Below are 19652 nucleotides of genomic sequence, written 5' to 3'. Positions count from 1 at the left end.
ACTCCCGGGACCCTCAGACAGCAGTTCCTGATAAGGGATTTGGCTGGTTCGGGCTCTGTGCAGGATAATTGAAGCTAATGGTGGTGGAGAGGCACTGCCACCCGACCTCTCACATCAAGAGCTAGGCCACGCCCCGCCGTCGGCTTATTTAGGCATCTGTGTGTTCCCTATATTGAATATTGAAGCTCTCTGATGTGCGGCCATTGACCGACTGTATCAATTTAATAAACTTTCAGTAATGTTTAATTGCCATTGTGGTGTATCTAGGCTTCAAGAAAGTAAAAATTGTATTTCTTCTCAAATTCAGGCAACATGTTCTCAATCTGCAGAAATGGAGGAATTAAGATCACTTATTGAACTTCTTCGCAGCGACCTAGACCGATTACGCAAGGACAAGGAAGAAGAAATTGAGCAGCTTCATGAAGTGATTGAAAAATTGCAAAAAGAGCTGGAACAGTTGGGTCCAAACAGGCATGAAATCAGTGACAGTCAAGAAAGTTTGGACCAGCTGGGCTTTGGAGAAGTGGAGAACCTACAATTGGAACTGAGAAAAGGAGCTAAAAAATTACAAGGAGAAGGAAACCCAACCCAAGTAGGGGGAGAGGACTGTGAACACACACATAGGACTGCACTGGAAGCTTTACAGCAAGAACTGGAAGAGAAAAATGCTCTGCACATCACTGAAATTGAGGTCCTGGAAAGAAATTTGCACAATGTCCAGCAGTCCTGCAGGCAGCTAGAGACTCTGCAAGTGCAACATGGGAATCTGCAGGAGGAGAGTGAGCTTCTCTGGAGTCGTTTTTCAGAGCGAGAAGAACAAATTGCTAGCCTCTCCTCTCAGCTGCAAGAACTGCAGGATAGGTTACGGGAAAAGGATGGTTTCCTTATGGACAAAGAACTAATAGTTCAGACAATGCAAGAGCAAAATGAAGGCGATCGAACAGAATATGAGAATCAATTGGCTCATAGCGCACTGTCTCTAGAAGCCACCAAAATGGACCTGCAAAAACTGCAAGAAGAGAGTATTTCCCTTAAAAATATATTATCAAAATGTTCCGATGAACAAAGGGAGCGAGAGGAAGAGTACAGGCGAGAGATACAGTATCTGAAGCAGCTTCACAGCGATTGGGAAGAGAAGGCCAGGATCCTCACTGAGGAGGTACAGACACAAACGGAGGATGAATTCATGGAGTTGAAAGCAGTACCTGAATTGGTGAGCCCTTTTTATTTTCCTCCTAATTCTCTTCAATAGAATATTGTTGTGCTGCTACTCTAGTAGAACTGATTTTATTTCTATTGCTTGAGTCATGAGTAGACATGGTGTTAATTGATTCACAGGATCGATTTGTGCAGCCATGTCATTAAAGGGGTTATCCGGGACTTTTATTATTTTTGCTTATGGGGCTAAGAACGAACATGCAAGTAGTTGCTAACTTCCTGCCTGTTCATCCCTGGCTGCGATTTTTGCCAGCTCAGAGCAGTCGCAGACTGCTGCTGCCAGCGATTCTGCGGTTGACCTCATGTTGTCATAGCAGCCTCTTCTCTGCCCATGTCATGCTGATTGACAACCGGCTCCCTGCTGCCTAACTGCGGGGAGCTGACTGTCAATCAGCATGATGGCAGCAGTGACGCCTTGTCAACGGAGCAGGCCGGATGAGGAAGAGCTACTCTGTTGAAGAGGGGTGAGGAAGAGCTACTCTGTTGAAGAGGGGTGAGGAAGAGCTACTCTGTTGAAGAGGGGTGAGGAAGAGCTACTCTGTTGAAGAGGGGTGAAATTGAGCAGGAGAATCGGCGGCTGAGCCGGCAAAGATGGTCCCCATGCGAAACAGGCAGGTAGTGGGCAACTACCTGCCTGTTAGTTCTTAGCCCCATACACCGAAATAATACATTTTGGATAACCCCTTAATGTATGATCACAGGATTGGAGCCCGGAGAACCTCCTCCTACCTCCTGGCATCTGTGGCTCTTCTTTTGATTAGCTTTTCTGGCGCAATGTCACATGTGCATGATACCACAATGACTGTCGCTACAAGGTTGGCTAATCAAAAGAAGAGTCGCAGATGCTGGGAGGTAGGAGAGGACTCCCGTCCAGTGGTCACAGATTACTGCCCTTGCGATTTGTACCAACTCTAGTCATGAGTAACTAGTCTGGTAGCATCAGTAGATGACTGTACTCATGAGCAGCTATGAAGCTGTTGGTTGAGGGCCGGACATTGCAGTTGTACAGTACAATAGTCTGCATGCACCCAAAGGATACGCGAAGCAGTGCTGCAATACAACAAGCCATTCTGAAGTATCCAAGTCTGGATTGGATTTCATGGATGAATTGCAAAGACTGTTTGTGTTATAAGTGCAACTGTTGCATTTTGATTTATGACTGTAATGCATAATGAATGTAATATTCATGAAGGTTTTAAATTGTGTTTTTCTTTTTTGTTTGTGGTCATGTCTAAAAAACAAAACAAAAAAAACCCCAAAGAAATGCTAAGAGGTCGCTAGATTTCAAAGTCCAATTTAATGCAGAAATGTCTTCTGTTGTGTCATTAAACCATCAGGTTTCTCTTAAGAAGCAGTTGCAAATGGCAGAGAATTTGGCAAGTTTGAGAGAAGCCGATCTTCATGGTGCACAGACTCAGCTTGCTAACATGAAGCAAGAACTAGAGGAACTGCATGCCGAGTGTGAACGAAGAGAAGCTAAAGCCCAAGATGTTCTGCAGCAGCTTCAGGTGCAAAATTAAAAAAATTAGAATGATTTCCAGTGTGGAGAGGTTTCCTGGGGTTCTTAGGTTGCAATAATTTCAAGTTACAGTGGCCCTGGAAAGACAATTATGTTTAAAACTGGAAATATTGCACATGCGATTAGTTGGATCATCCAGTCTATCAGCGTGAGCATTTCGGTGGTAAGACGCCTGTAAGTGCATGCACTAGTTGGGTATTCAGTACTACATGTACTATTCCATACTTATCTGTGCCCACACATTAGTAAACTATTTTTGCTTAGCGGAAACGAGATATTCTCTAATTGCCTGGCCTATTCTATAAAGTATTGCCATTTATCTTTTATACAATTACTGATATTTTATACCCCCCCCCTTCAATAATTTTAATTTTTTAACAGAAACGAGAGATTTGTGTGGCAGAGTTGCAGACACATTCCCAGAAACTTGGTACTCAGGTTAAGAAATTGCAAGATGCTCTAGTGAGCCAGGAAGCCATGCTTGTCCTGATGTCAGAAGCTTTGCCAGAAAAGAACTTTGATGATGTGAAGCATAAGCCTGACCTGTCAAGACCTGGAAAAGCCACCAGCTTCTCTGAAAGCCTCACAGACTTGAGTACTTGGGACTCCCCTGAAATGGTTCGAAAACAAGACGAAGCCGTTCACAGCCTGGGGGCATTCACACCCTTCTCTGAACTTAGTATTGCCCCAAGTGCTGACCTTGTGAGATCGAAATCTACATGCATCAAAAGATCATCTGAACATCATGATCTTTTAGGATCCAGCACTCCATCTTTATCTGAAAGTAATTTCTCAGCACAGGGGGCCAGTCCAGTAAGTGTATGTATATAGGTCGTGTATGCATTCACAACATACGTCTTGTATTACTAGCAACATTGTCCAATCAAATTATAACAGAATATTTCTTCTTCAGTTAAGAGGTGAAGGACACACAGATTATGGTTCTTGTGATGACCTGAGGAGCTCCAGGGACGATCAGATGGATTCTGAAAAGTCTGATGAACCGGGTAATTTCAAATTGTATTATGCCTTTTATTAATTGGTAAGCCTAAATCTTAGAGAACCTGTCAAATGATCCTTACTACCAAAACCATGGGCAGCATGAAATGGGGATCAGCTCCCTCATTGCAATTATATGTATACTCCAGCGCTTAAGAGAAGAACCCAGGGGTGATAAACAAAATAACTGAAGATAAGTCAGCGTGTGGAGACCCCCTGGCTTTTCTATGCACTTTTCAACTAGATTGACAGGTCTCCCACCTACAGTAGTGTTCAAACTAATAGCAGTCCAATATGACTAACCAGATTAATCCCTGTTTTTGGTATAAATTATATTACCACATGTCAATTTACCAGTTGGTGCAGTAGATTCTTAGAAAACCAACAGACTACACATTCATGATCTGCATGTTTTTGAGTCTGTGTATTTAAATAATTAATTGAAAGGGGGTGTGTTCAAGATAATAGCAGTATGGAGCTCAATTAGTGACGTCAATCATTATGTGAAGAAACAGGCGTGAATCAGGTGGCCCTTATTTAAGGGTGAAGCCAGCACATGTTGTACATGCATTTCTCCTTGAAAGCCTGAGAAATATGGGTCGTTTGAGACATTGTTCAGAAGAACAGCGTACTTTGATTAAAAAGTTGATTGGAGAGGGTAAAACTTAAAGAAGTGCAGACAATGATGGGCTGTAAAGTTAAAATCATCTCCAATGCTTTAAAGCAAAACCAGAGACATGTGCAGGAAAACGGAAAACTACCATCCGAATGGATCGAAGAATAGCCAGAATGGCAAAGGCTCAGCCAATGATCAGCTCCAGGATGATCAAAGACCGTCTCAAGTTACCTGTGAGTACTGTGACAGTTAGACACCTGTGTGAAGCTAATTTCTGAGCAAAAAGTCCCCGCAAAGTCCCACTCTTAAAGAAAACACATGTACTGAAGTGGATACAATTTGCGAAAGAACACATCAACTGGCCTAAAGAGAAATGGAGAAAAAATAGCTATCTAGCTAGCTATAATATGTTGGACAAGTGGTCCAGGTGGATAGTGCACTGACAGATCGTGTCAAGCGTGTTGCACTCCCCCTGCTGTTTGGAAGGCTCATCATTTTTTCCTGTTCACAGCTATTTCGGGTGACAGGTAGGACCACTTGTCTAACATTTTTTATATATATATATATGAGTACCATTGCAGCGCATTCTTGCATTCTTTATTAACATTTTGTTTGTTAGCACTCGGGCACATAGTGCTTTAGGATTGCAGCTCTTTTGCTAAACTCATTAGCACATTTCTTAAGACAGCAGCGCTATTGCACTTCATTTACAGAAATGGGGAAACATTTTGTTGACTGATGAAAGTAAAATTGTTCTTTTTGGGTCCAAGGGCCGCATGCAGTTCGTCAGACGACCCCCAAACTCTGCATTCAAGCCACAGTACACTCTGAAGACCGTGAAGCATGATGGTGCAAGCATCATGATATGGGCATGTTTTTCTTACTATGGTGCCGGACCCATGTACCGCATACCAGGGGTATGAAATGGGTCTTTCAACAAGACCACCACCCTAAACATACCAGTAAACGAGCAAAATTTTGGTTCCAGTCCAACAAAATTGAGGTTATGGAGTGGCCAGCCCAATCCCCGGACCTTAATCCGATAGAACACTTGTGGCGTGACATCAAAAATTCTGTTTCTGAGGCAAAGCTAACAAATTCTGAAAACTTGTGGGATGCAGTCAAAGCATCCTGGGCTGGAATAACAGCTGACAGGTACCAGAAGTTGGTTGACTCTATGCAACATAGATGTGAAGCAGTTCTAAAAAACTGTGGGTATACAACTAAATATTAGGTTAGTGATTCACAGGAATGCTAAATCCTCAATAAAAAGAGTACATATTGTGAGTTTGTAAAGACAAATGCAGACACTGCTATTTTTTAGAACAGCCCAATGTTCATTTTTTATTTTTTGTAAAGTAGTTAAAAATTATATATACATTTCTCCATGTTTTGAATTAGAACAGTGTACAATGTTCCCAGTGCATGGAAATGAAATCTAGTATATAAAGATTTTGTGCTTAACTCATGTTTTTGAACACACTGCTATTTTGAACGTGTGTGTGTGTGGAGACCTGTCTACCTAGCTGGGCAAGGTGACTAGATTCCTCAATTCATTTGCAGACTGTATTGAAAGTGCTTTTTCTCTGAAACGCAACAGTGAATCGCTCTCCCCTTTGAAGAGTTATCTTTATTTTAATTTTTATTTCATAAATATTGCACATGAAAGTAAGCAACTTTGTAATGTATCTTCTCATAGAAATCTGCTTCTTTCTCCTCTTGGATTGATCTTTAACCCTCAATTCATGGTAAAATCTGTATTCAGAGGAGACTGACTTTGTCATTTATCTTAGTAATAGGAATCAGTGGCCACAGTGATGTTGTTAGTAAATGGGATATGACTACAGTTCACAGGACGGTACCTCTGAGCAACCTCTTTAATTGACAGCTAGGATGGTGGATTTAAATTTCCCCCCACATCATACAATACTACAATGCTTGAAAAATACGTCCATACTGAAAATAGATTTGTTTGTAGATTACAGATCTGAACTTGGCACCAAGTCCAAACTAAATTGTATGGAGAACCTGATTGATCTTAAACAAAAGATGGACTCTCTGGGCACCACTGGGCTATCTCCACAACTGCAGGTACACCTTCATTAAAACTCCTTTTATGCTTGTCTAAATGGTTGCTCCCTTTCAGAAAAGTTTTTCCTATAAGCTGTTAGTAGTGTAAAAAAAAAAAAAAAAAAAAAAAAGCCACACAAACAAAAACTGTTCTTGGATCACGCTCTCCGGGTCCAGTGCTGAGTCTCCAGCGCTGCTTCTGGTGCCGACATACCAACATCGCTGCAAGCAACTGAGCTCAGTAGTCCTGAGCTGATCACATCCAGTCTACACTAGCAGAGCTGCTGATCTCCATCGTGTGCAGCTCCGGTGATGTCATGTCATTGTTGTGGGTTTTTTGTTAATAGTGCTAAAAATATCTGAGCCTGTAGTAAAAACTTTTCTGAAAGTGGACAACCCATTCAATGGTTTAAAAAAAATTATGTTCCAATGTAACTGCACTGCATATTTTTGTATCTGTGCAGAGAATGTTGGACATGGTGCACGAGGAAAGCTGCAAAATCCTTGAGTTGTCTGAACGCCCCGTGGTTAAGTCCACCCCTTCAGACAGTGCTGTTCTTGCAATTAAGATAGATACTTGGCAAAAGGAGAAACAGAGTTTGCAAGAAACAATCCAGTCACTGAGTTCAGCTTTAGCCCAGGCTGCTGATAAAGGAGAGAAGGTACAGGTGTTTGTAATGTTGAAATATGTTACGATCCATGTTTTCTGTGTTATTTTTACCCCTTTATTTCTATATTCTATAATAAAATTTGATATCTTGAACATTTTTTTTTTTTAGTCTAAAATTGCCTCATTTTTCATATTAATCCGCCGTGGTAAAATCATTGGACGCTTTTTGTATTTTGTATCCACAAAGTTTCCAAAGAAATGTATTCGTAAATATAGGACTTTTTTATTTTTCACTTTAATGCTAGGAAAGTACAACGTTAGACTGGAGAAGGGACCTGTTACAGAGCGTGCAGGCACTGTTGGAAAGTGAGAGAGCATACTTGAGATTGGAACTTCAATCTGATATTCGCCATGGCTCAGGAGACAAAAATTTACTTTCAGAAAAAATGGAGCATCTGATTAAGGAGCAGGTTGGCAAATACTAAAAATACCTTTCTTTTGATGGGCTTGCAGAATGTTGATTTATATTTTTGTAGAGTTAGAGGTTGTCCACTACTATAAAGAATGCCCCTGTCGATTTAAAAGGTGGAAATAATACTTTTTGTAAATACCTCCCGTGGTCATTGTTGCCTGTGAGCGGCGCTATTGCTGACCGCTCTTTAAGTATCCCTAGATTTTTATTCATGCTGACCAAATTGCGAGGAGCAAGAATCAGAGCCTGGTTGCACAAGACCTGACTAGTCTGATGCAGTCCCCAACCTGTCTGTCTCCACCCCGCTCCAGTCTTTTGACAAGTCTATGCGCACACAGGAGAGACCTATCAATCAAGTGTAATGGGGCGGGGAGAAGCCAGCCGGGGATGTCCTAGAGCTAGTCCGGTTTCCCTATAGACCCCGGCCAACTTCTCAAACAGTTTTCTTTGAAATTAAGTGGTGTTTCAAAGTAAAATGTATGCGGCTGCAATTGCACTCTCTGGTTCGAATATGATGCCTGTGGTTTGGGTAGCATGAATTTAATGGCTGGTTTCCCTTAGTATTTGCTTCTTTTCGATCATGTCCTTCCTATAAGTGGGGATCCGGCGATCGATGAAGGAAAAAAGAAAAGCGCTCTGCAGCGTGCTGCTGAAAAGGCAGAAGAGCAAGGTGCCAGCGTGACTTGTGTACTTCCTTAACAGAACCTGTACACACAGCCCATGCAAAACTGCTGAGTGTTGTTTTTTTTATTTGAATGAATCTTGATTACCCCTCCAGCCGTAAGGCATCTAAGGGAGTAGATCTTAAAGAATAAAAAAAAATATAATGGGTACAGTTCAAGTTGTAAAATCCTTTTTGCAGGAGGAGCAGAAACGTCTAGTCCTAGAGCATGTTCTTGCTGTTGATCGTAGTAGCCTGCTCTCTGAAATTCAGGACCTTCGATCACAATTGCGTATGGCTCATCTACAAAATCAGGAAAAACTTCAAAAACTGCAAGATACTCTTACCAGCACCGAGGAAAAAGGACATTCCAGAGAACACCAACTACGCAGACAAGGTGAGTAAATGGCCTTTATATCTCTTATACTAGGAACACCAGTACAGATTAGACATGTAAGCCCTCTATGTAACACTATATGTTGCCTCTCAGTACGTTATAATGAATAGCAAAGTGTAATTTCCAGATAAATGCTCAAATACAATGAAGGGTCATATTTACTGCTTAGAGGTTAAATTAACAATTCCGAAATGAAGAATGTGGCATGGAAGAAAAACAACGTGAGGTTCAGTGACACCACGTTGGTCCTCCATTGTCTGGGGATCACTAACCTAGCTGCCACCAGAAAACGATAAATCCACTTTTTCATTTGATCGTGAGTACCTGGAATGCCGGACAGTAATGTAGTTTGATGGTGCTTGGGTTTGTTTTCCTAACTCTGCTGGGAAATGATTAGGATGGGGGAGGGGAGGGAGTGGGGTAAGCAGGCTGCACTCAAGAGTGGAAAACTATCGAAGCCTGGTGAAACTTTTAATAAGCCATATGTGCAACAGACAATGTTTCGGCTCCATCCCTGAGCTTGTAGGGATTTAAAGGGGTATTCTTAAGTTATTAAATTGCTTTAGTTAGCATTAAAAATAAGCAAGTTTGAAAGTGACTTGCTTTTTTATATTTGCTGTCATTCTACTGCATTGAGTGCTTTTATCTTGCTGATATACCGTTGGTTTCCATGGGGCTCTGCCACTAATGTTTATTTAGACTGTGTGCCTAGTGTGTGCTGTTGCATTCTAGGAGAGAGGTTAACTCCTAACATACCGACCGGATCATGCAGCCTTATATGAAAATCCCTATTTATTATAATTGCCAGACCTGAAATAACAAGCACTTTTCACCTACTGTGTTCCCCCATTTCGTTGTAGATTGTAAGCTTGCGAGCAGGGACCTCACTCCTAATGTAACTGTTTAAACGGTCTTAACTTGTATTGAATTTATTGTCTGTACATGTCGCCGCTTCATTGTAAAGTGCTGCGGAATATGTTGGCGCTATATAAATAAAAATTATTATTATACCAGTCAGCTCTCTCCTCCCCTTTGATTCCTATACAGCAGTTATCTTCCTACCTCCCTCGATTTCATCTCCTGACAAGCTGCTGTTATAAATCTTGCTCTTATCAATCCTGTAGATTCACAACCCCAGGCACCCAGCATCACTACTCTCGCTGTCCGGAGCCGTGTGCTTGTTCAAATGCTCTGTATATGTAAATATAGTGAGAACCAAGTAGACTCATAACAAGCCACTGATGGCTGAATGTGCTACAGCAGAACTTGTGCTGAGCTTTATAGTTTTAGTAAAACTACTGCTCTGCCGCTCACCAGAACGAACACCCAAGTAGGAGTGTTTGCCCTGCCAGAAACCAGAAAGAAAAGAGACTGCATAGTTCTGAGCTGCTCAAGAGTCATCTTGAAAGCACCCCTTTTACAATAATGCAATTTCCCATCTATCAACATGTGAATCACAATCCGTTGCTTATAACCCAGAAATTCCAAACTATTATGGTTCCAAAAAGCGCCATATGGCACCTTGCCATGATCCAGGGGGCCCAATGTAGACGAGGCATGGTCTCCAAATTAAAATCTGCAACATAAATGTGAAAGTCTGGTAGGCTCGACTTAACCAATATAGGTTTACTGATCTTCCAAATGTAGCTGGAGTGCCCTCTCTAAAAGCTGTACTACTAGTAGGTAGTGATAACCAGAGAGATTAAAATCTGGGCAATGGATCTGTCTTTACTACATTTGTTCGTCCAAACCATCAAACCTGATTACTCAGTCCTCCTATTTTTTTGCAGTGGAAGGTAATTAAGGGGGGAGATTATTTGCTGCCAATGTTGTATGTGTTAAGTTTGGATTTCAGTAAAGATTTTGATGCAGATTTCTTCTGTGTGAATCTAATGGTTTAGTCGCATGTATGGTACTGTACTTGAGACAGAGATGCCCATTAACACACTGTAGCCTGCACCACTTTTTTTTTGCCTTTATAAATTAGATTTTTTTGCTCTCAATATGAAAGCAGCAAATGTAAATTTTTAGCTCATCTTCAATAATACTTGACTTATTTGGTCTGCGAAGTTATGGCTTTAAGTGCTTTTCAGCAGTGTTCCCACTAGAGAGCTGCTTTACTGCAGAATTGACATCAATAAATGTAGATAAAAAAAAAATCCCTTTTCCTAGTCTAAAAAATATTCTGGAGGTCATGCATTCTGTTAAACTACTGTTTTTGTTTAGGTAGGATGAAGATGCATTGTATCTGCCTTGTACCTAGGAGAAGTGAGGAAAATCTGTGTAGGTTTTTGCTATGGAATCTGAGAGAATCATGATATAGGGGCAGAGAGCCTGATTCTGGCAATATATCACTTACTGGACTGCTCAGTGCAATTTTGATAAAATCTTTGTTTTCTCTGCTGAAGATATAGCAGTGCTATGACTGCTGAGCTGTGTATAACCTCACCCTCACCCCTGGTTAGTAGCCTGCTACCAATTAGTGGTAAAGTTACACAGATTAGCTGGACTGCTTTGCACATGACACCTAGTCCTCTAGTGATAATCGCCTGCTGATTAAACACTGATTGTATTGAAACTAGAGAAAACTGCTGAGCAAGTGACATAACTGGATCAGGGCCCTACATTATGCTGCTCTCAGATTAAATAGCAAAAGCTTGGTGACAGATTCTATTTAAAGTATCTATACATTTTGATGACCAAGCCAAAAAATGGATCCATAGTTCTTTTCAGGCCCCAGTGACTATGATTTGAGGTTGCAAGCCAAGATTGGACAAGTAGTCAAACCGGACTTATTATTAAGTAGAGTTGGGCTCTAATAATCTGCTGCCGTATTTTGCATTTTACAGCTACTGTGTGTTTGATAACATCTTCTTCTATATCTTTCAGTTGAGTTATTAGAGTACAAACTACAGCAGGAAGCTTCTATTGCTGAAGATGTTAAAGGATCCTTGGTAAGGGAGAAGGAACGAGCAACAGAACAGTACAAACTCTTGCTCCAGGAACAGGCGTCTGTCTCCCATCTTCATTCCGAGCTGGAGGAAAAGGCGCTGGAGATGGAGAGTCTCCGAAAATCACACAAGGAGCTGCAGAAAGGGCTTCACATGGAAACCTCTAAACTAAGGTATGATTCTATAGGGTTCCATTTAGAGGTTTGTTTGTTTTTTTTAACTTTGATTCTAGCAATATTTTCCCCTTAGATTAATTTATCGATTGTATTACTTCTGTCTTATTTGTGGTAGTAGAGATCATATACATATTTTGCCCCTCATTTAGAGAGGAACTAGAAAATAAAGAAAAGACAATGTCTGCCTACATAAAGACCATTCAAACCGAAAGCCAGGCTGAAAGACTGAGATCTGGCGAGGAGAGGTCTCATATTCAAAGAGCTTTGGAAATCAATGAGAAATCCTTGCAGGTAAGGCTTAATTTTATTTTTTTTATTTTTTTTTTCTCCCACTTAAAACCTTTTTACCTTTCATTCATAGTATAGATGATAAACATTTTATGTCTGGGTTCAAACAGCCGTATTTTACAGCTCGCACATGGATCACAGCGCCCAGATTCGCCATGTGTTACAAATTCATACATGCGGATGAGGCTGTAATTTCGAGTCGGGAGGCCCCCTACAGTTAGGTCTGGCATTGTGGTCCATAAATGAATTGTGAAATATTGCCGTCTGAACCAGGCATTGGATCACATTTCTGGCGGTCCAACTGCTGGGGCCTAGCGAGTATTGCTAGGACTGCTTCTCCTTTAGATGGCCGCTGTAAGGAACAATTGTGTGGAGTGGTGATAAAACGGGCAGTCTGTCTCCTCAATGAGAATCACAAGTGGATAAGTGATGAATGTAAATGGTGGGAAAACACGTAAAACTGTGCTTATTGCATGCTTCCTGGTCTTGGCATTTTTTTTCCCTTGTCTTATCTCTTCTTTTCATCAGGAGGTCTCACAGTCTCTTGAGGAGCACAAAATGCTAAATGCCAAAATGTCAGCAGCTCTCTCTCAAGAGCAAACGTTATGTAGCAATCTTAAAAAAGAGCTTGACATAGAACAGTCTCGCTGTAAAGCTCTTCTTGCTCAGGAACGTGGCAAATTGTCAGAGACTGTTAAGGAGTTGGGGAAGGAAAAGCAACATTCGTTAAGTCTTGTAAATACCTTGACTCTGGAGCGTGGAGTTCTCGAGCAGGTTAGACAACAGCACGCTCAAGAACTGACCAAAATGGAAGAGGAAAGGCAACAGGGACACAAACTGGTTCTTGCATCACAGAGTGAATTGAAAGATGAAAGGAAGCGTGCGAGGGACCTTGCTGCCATGATAGAAAAGACGCAGCAGCAGGCGGTCCATGCAAAACGCCAACTAGAATCTGAACTGCAAGTCTTCCGCGAGGAAATGCAAAAAGAACGAGAGGCTGGAGTCAAGTTACGAGCACTTTTGGAGTCATTACAGAGTCAGAAACAACAACTTGACAGTGTCTTGGACCAGCAGAGAGAGCGTGAGCTTCGCCTGCAGAAGGAGCGTGATCAGTACCAAGCTCAAGTTTTGAGCCTGCAGGAAAAGGAAAGAACCTGGGTGAAAGAACTGGAGCAAGAGTCAAAAGGAATAAAACACGCAGAAGCAAGTAAAGCACGCGTAGAGGAGCAGGAACGTCGAATAATGGTGAGGTTTTTCTATGTTATGTGTTATAGCTATACAATGAGTCTTAAAAGTTTTCAGTTCAGTCATGCACAGATCACCTCTCTTGAAAAATATTTTTACACCCAAAAGATCTACATTTCCATTTAACTTTGCAGCATCAACAAAATCTGATTTCTCACCCATAGAATTGTCACATTTTCCTTTATAAATTTCTTTAATCACCAGTTGTGCCTAACGGCATAACTTGTGCATGTCTTATTTGGGGTGAAGGCTGGACTTGTGGAGGTTATTGTATCTCAGTAGGTGTCCTGTATACAAAGAAATAAGACCTTGTAAAAAGACCACTTGGTTTTGTGTATTCTGCAGTCTTAAAAATAATCTATGAACCCAACACTGTCTCCTTTTAAACAGGACTTACAGTTACAACATGAACGAGACAGGCGGCGTATCCAAGAACTTCAGCAAATGCTGGCAGACCTGGAAGAACAAGAACGTGCACTGGCATCCCGAAAGAGCAGGCTCTGGAATGACAGCCGTACCCCCACCAAAAATGATGCTTGCTTAATCGCCAACATGCAAAGAGTATGGCAGCAGTTGTTTCACATTGTGCTTCAAGTCAAGAAATGGGTGCAGAGCCAGAGTATCCGGTAAGCCTCACCGGATAAAAAAGGTCATCAGTGCTGTAGGGATAGAGATGCGCTCAGAGAAATTGGTGAAAGCACATGGTCAACCTATACCTGCTGTGATTTTTGAAGCAGTTTAAATTAATTGATCACCAGGATTTTGCTATGTAACCTGAGAGAAGAATATTGTAGGGACAGATGCCCTGATTCCAGCGGTGTCACTTACTGGCTTCTTGGTGCAGTTTAGCTAAAATTACTTTTTTCTCTACTCCAGATCTAGCAGTTCTCTGAATGCTGAGCCCTGTATAACCCCACCCACACCACTGATTGGCAGCTTTCTACCTATCCACAGTCTACACAGGAAACTGCCAGTCAATGGTGGGATGGGGTTACACACAGCAGAAGGAAGGACTAAATGGCACGAGACAATTAGTCCTCTAGTAATCTCCTGCTGCTAAAACTGAATTTTTGTTGGAACTACAACAAGCAGCCCAGTAAGTGACACATCACTGGAATCGGGGTCGCTAGTAAAATCTGTTTTTTTTTTTAGTTTTACTATAGGCTATAAAGGGAATCTGTCAAAGGTTTTTAAATTTTGTTTAAAACTTTCATTACCCTTGAATACATAGACCATAGTAGAAGGTTGGCATTAATATTGCGCTTTTTTTTTTTTTTTTTTTTTTTTTTTATCCCCTCCCCTTTTTGTCCCCTCCCCAGAACAAATGAAAGCTTCCCAAGTGAAGCTGAAGTGACACAGTTGTTGGAGTCTCTATCAGAGCTGAAGTCTGAAATGCAGAAAGGATATGTACAGGTTAGTAGTTTTTTCTCTCCAACAGCTGGAGGATCTCAGACTTCAAAGATCCTGAGGCTGCCGCTGCTGGCAGTTACATACACCTTGCAGCAATTTAGTGTTACCATCTGGCCATTCAAATGAATGAGTACCTAGCTTGGTAATGTCTGGTGGGCCAGAACCACCAAAGAGAAGCTTTTTTTATTAGCTACTCCCCTATGACGTCCATATAGAAAATGGTGTCCTGGTGAGACAAGTTCTCGTCAGCCCAAGTGATCTAAAGATGTGAATACTAAACTCCATGAAATTAGGAAAGCTTTACTCTACTGCATGTTAAATTAATGCTGCTATTTCAACTTTTACAGATTGTTCAGAATTAACTTTATGATCTCCTATTTGCTTCCTTAATCAGCCAGCACAGTCCTCATCCGGGGTGATTGATGTATTAAAACGTGAGAATGAGGAGCTGGCAGATTCGGTATCACAGCTAGCAAAAGAGAAGTTGGAGCTGAAAAGTCAACTGGCCAAGAGCCACCAGGAGTCACTCCAGAAGAACAAAGATCAGGTACAGATTAAAAAACATGAATGTTTTGCTTTGGAAATCCACAAGAATTTTTCACCCACGAGCTGGGACCCCAGCAGTTCTGATAATGAAGGGGCTGCCGTGCAGATTTAGCTGGAAATAAACCCTCGTATAAGTTATATTTAATAAAGTGGAAAATGAAAATTCCTAATCCTTCTACAATCCTTTTGTCTTTGGCTTACTGAAGATACTTGTCTGGAATTGTAAAATAATTGCTTTATATTTTGTTTTAGGTGCACGCTGATGTTGTAGACTCAGTCCTGGAGGCAGAACGTGCCGTATGGCTACGGGAAAAGCGGCTGTTACAGGTTGCATTAAAACACGCTGAATCGGAACTGGGCAAAGCCACTCTGGAAAACAGGCCAATGCAAGATGTTCCCAATTCCAAGGTGAATTGTCCATTTTCTGCACATTTCTGGAAGTGAAGGTCCAAATTGGCCAATAATGCTGTCAATGCACACAACCCTAATGTACATCAATATTTTTTATCTAGATGCAACGTCTCTACCGAAAATACCTGAGAGCTGAAAGCTTCCGTAAAGCCTTAGTCTACCAGAAGAAATACTTGCTCCTCCTTCTTGGAGGCTTTCAAGCTTGCGAAAAGGCAACCCTGTCTCTAATCGCACGCATGGGGGTATATCCTTCTCCTGCAGACCTACAAATTCACAGCAAATGCAAGACTGGCCTCGGCAAGTTTCGGTCAACTGTAAGGGCCGTAATCGCCATTTCCAGGTACACAATTTACCAGGATATTTCTAGAGCAATGTCAGATGCTCGAAAACGTAATTTCTTTAGTATTTGTGAGAACCATTTCTGGTAGCTCAAATAGATGTAGTGCAGTGGTTCACGAAAGCATTTTAATGGAGGTTTATTTTCTTGTTGGATTGTTAATCAGGTCTAAATCCTTATGCTTAGAGGAGTGTCTAGTTGTATATTTTCTCTTGGCCATTTTGTGTTTACCGATGTCCTTCTTTTTGGTGTATTTTTTTTCCAGGCTTAAGTTCTTGGTTAGAAAATGGCACAAAGTAAACCGGAAGAGTGGTGGTGATGATTCGGGGACACGCCAAGGTAACAATGTTATAGCTCAGCTGTTAAAGTGGCTCATCTTCTGTTGTACTGTAATAAGACTGAGGCAAATGGGGATCAGGACGGTCACACTGGTTTCAGACTTTGGCCTCATTCAGAACATTTCAGAGTAGGTTCAACACCACAAAGATCCTGGTGGGTTAAAGATGCTAAAACCTACAAGAAACAAAATGAGAAAAAAACCTGCAAGAATTAAAAAAAAAAAAAAACCTAAAGAATTAAAAAGCAAAAGTGCATATAATAACATGGGGATCTTAGTAAACACTGTTTTTGATCAAAAAAGTATAAAAGCCATCCCACCGCAACAAGGTGACCCTATTAGGGATGGTCCTACACGGTCTAATATTAAAACCTTACCATGTGTCAGAAGTGACCTGTGTGAATAAGGGTAGACAGAGGCAAGCGGGGATCAGGACTGTCTCACTGTTTGAGACTTTTGCCTCATTCAGCATCACTTCAGAGTACGTTTAACACCCCACTGGTGGGTTTAAGATGCTGTTGGCTTTGCTTTTTAAAACCTGTAGTCTGAGCGGGAAATCCGGCTGAATTAGAGGAAAAATGTTTGCTCAAAAAAAAAAAAACTAGTAGCATATAATCTACAGAGAGAAGATGAAGTTATATTCTCCCTGTAGCTGCATGCTTCCTGTCATTGGGGCGGTGTAGGAAGCGATTACAGTCAACGCTCACTATACAGTGTGATCACTGCCCAGCACATTGACAGCTTGCTCCACAAAATGGGTGCAAAGCAGGCTGTCAATCAAAGTGCAGGGGCTATTTTACTGCATTGTACCATTATATCTACAGGTAAATAGGATTTTTGGATGTGATGGGTTCCTTTTAAGGCTGCCTGAATGAGGCAATTGTGTGTGATTTATGCTGAGGTGAGCAGTGGGGGGGAGCAGATAACAGCACTTTGCATACTTTTTAACTCTTCATAAAAAAAGAACCCACCCACACAGTACCATTATAGATGGGAAATATTTTATGAATATTTGGCAGAGATATAGTTTGGGTTAAATTGTCGTAGAGAGGGTCTGGAGCATAAATGGGAGGAGGGCTTCTTAAAAGGGGTTGTCCACTACTTGAACAACCCCTTCTCAATCACCATCTCAATCAACATCAGCACCAAGTTTCTGCAGCCAATTAGCGGCTGCTTTACTCTCTCTTCCTTCAAACAAAACAGAGATCCGGCGGAAGTCTGAACAGCAGCAGCAGCTCTCACTTCTTGCGAGTCTCCATTTCATCCGAAAGAAGGGAGTGGGAAGTGGCTGCTAATTGCCAGCAGGGCTCTCGTGACATAATGTCACACAAGCCCCAAGAGACAAGTTGATTTAAGAAGAGGTTGTTCGAGGAATGGACAACCACTTTAATTTTTTTAGCAGTAAAGTACTACTCTTAAATGCTGTCCTCTCTTGTCCTCTTCTCTTCTGCTATGAAACAATTGGCTCAGATGATCTGAGATAGAGATGTTGTAGTTTAGCGGACACTTGATGATTTTTTTCGCACAGAATGATGGCATTAACAATCATTCTGTGCCCATAGAAGTGCGATCCTTCTAAATCCAACAGGTATTTAAACAACCTCCAGTCGGCTTTGCTTGTAGTTAATCTGCGGTCGTTTAGTAGGTTCGGATGGTCAGTCTACATGGTCGCTTATAGTTTGCGTCTACTGTTCCTGAGTGTCTACTGTAAGCAGATGCAATAATGTGTATGCAGAAGATCTAAAGAGATCTGTCTCAGTGGTAAAGCTACGATAGGTTAGTTCAAATTGGCCATACTTCCAGTAAACTGAGGTCATAGGGAAGTGTGGAGAGATTCAAGCACTGGTAAATGAGAAGTCAAAGTGTTTGTCGATAATCTTAAAGGGGGCCTGTCATCATGAAAGTAACCCCTAACTAAAGCATTAAGGCCGTTACTAACATGCCTTATTAAATGCACGTATTATTTGTTATGCTTATATAGCGGCATCATATTTCATAGCGCTTTGCAGACATTATCAGCACTGTCCCCATCGGGGCTCACAATCTAAATTCCATATCAGTATGTCTTTGGAGTGTGGGAGGAAACCGGAGAACCCAGAGGAAACCCACGCAAACACGGGGAGAAGATACCAACTCCTTGCAGATGTTGTCCTTGGTGGGATTTGAACTCAGGACCCCAGCTCTGCCAAGCAACAGTTCTAACCACCGAGCCAATGTATACCTTTCTTGCAGTATTTAGTTTGAAAATGGTTTAGAAATACATTTCTAAAGTTTTTAATTTCAAATGCAGTGGTCAGACACTGCACTTCCAGCTCTCATGCCCGTCTCTTTATTTCGCCATCTGCCACCAACCTTTAGTCTGACTGATAAGTCATTGTTTCCTTTCGCTGCCCAAGATTCTGCGCAAGTGCCGAATCATTCCCCAGGGTCGTCTCATCACAGAGGGTGGCGTCCATGTAGATTGCAAGCGAGAGCCGGCCTGTCATTCTGAGCATGCACCACCCATCCAATGAGTGGCGGTGATTCTGCGCAGCAGGGCTGTGGAGTTGGAGCCCATTTTGGTCGGTATAAAATGGACCAACTCCTAAAATATATAATAAATTGGGTACAGTAGTTCAATGCAGTTTGTGGGGAATATTCTTTTCATAAGAATTTGGGAAAGTTATGAAATGTCCTATTCCTGATCTAAGGGTCTAGACCAGTGATGGCGAACCTTTTACAGACCCGAGTGCCCAAACTGCAACCCAAAACCCACTTATTTATCACCAAGTGCCAACACAGCAAATTAACCTGAATACTGAGGTTTTAGTTTAAAAAAAATAACTCGTACAGAGAGCGGACGAGGGCAGCATAGAGCAGCCACAGGAAGGAGCAGGGGTATGAGACTGCAGAAATAAAGAATGTGCTCACCCCCATCTTGGTATATGCCCCCAATCCTTGTATGTATGCTGCTCCCAATCCTTGTATGTATGCTGCCCCCAATCCTTGTATATATGCTGCCTACTCTCCCCCCCCCCCCCCACACAATCCAATCCATGTATATATGCTGCCTCCCCCCGCCCCCCCATCCATGTATATATGGCTGCCCCCACACCTCCCCAGTCCGTGTATATATGCTGCCCCCCCCCCCCCCCATCCTGCTGTTTCTGCTCATCGCATAAAAAAAAAAAAAAAAAACATAATAAACTCTCCTACTCGCCTTCCTTCGTCTCCCGCACCGCGTCCTCTCCTGTAGCCGGCAGCTGACTCCAGCGTCCTAGCGATGGGGCGCATGACGTTACTGCCATGCGCCCGGTCGCATATACGCTGACGTCAGCTGCTGGCCTCTGATTGGCCAGCAGTGTGTATTGCAGCGTATGGGCCTGGCAAGTTCGTGCGCTGCAATACAC

At 42.0% G+C, this 19652-nt stretch overlaps 1 protein-coding gene across 5 annotated transcripts in view; it reads left to right on the top strand.

Moving 5' to 3' along the window:
• The window catches only part of PCNT (pericentrin), a 105337-nt gene that overhangs the window by 70511 nt on the left and 15174 nt on the right, over positions 1–19652 (top strand). For 4 of the 5 annotated variants that reach the window (XM_073646761.1, XM_073646758.1, XM_073646760.1 and 1 more), the window contains 17 exons: positions 308–1213; positions 2556–2726; positions 3119–3556; positions 3651–3744; positions 6331–6443; positions 6887–7084; positions 7338–7502; positions 8367–8562; positions 11452–11686; positions 11839–11980; positions 12506–13222; positions 13613–13848; positions 14542–14635; positions 15027–15179; positions 15431–15586; positions 15691–15929; positions 16192–16265. In XM_073646761.1, the coding sequence (XP_073502862.1) occupies positions 308–1213; positions 2556–2726; positions 3119–3556; positions 3651–3744; positions 6331–6443; positions 6887–7084; positions 7338–7502; positions 8367–8562; positions 11452–11686; positions 11839–11980; positions 12506–13222; positions 13613–13848; positions 14542–14635; positions 15027–15179; positions 15431–15586; positions 15691–15929; positions 16192–16265 (4327 nt within the window). The remainder of the gene's footprint in view (positions 1–307; positions 1214–2555; positions 2727–3118; positions 3557–3650; positions 3745–6330; positions 6444–6886; positions 7085–7337; positions 7503–8366; positions 8563–11451; positions 11687–11838; positions 11981–12505; positions 13223–13612; positions 13849–14541; positions 14636–15026; positions 15180–15430; positions 15587–15690; positions 15930–16191; positions 16266–19652) is intronic. The other variant, XM_073646757.1, reaches the window with a different exon arrangement.

The sequence above is a fragment of the Phyllobates terribilis genome, unplaced genomic scaffold, assembly GCF_046119375.1.
Source record: "Phyllobates terribilis strain yellow unplaced genomic scaffold, ASM4611937v1 Scaffold_9__5_contigs__length_417890890, whole genome shotgun sequence".
Lineage (NCBI taxonomy): Eukaryota > Metazoa > Chordata > Amphibia > Anura > Dendrobatidae > Phyllobates > Phyllobates terribilis.
Note: the sequence above shows the minus strand (reverse complement) of the source record. Positions and strands in the feature narration are given on the sequence as shown.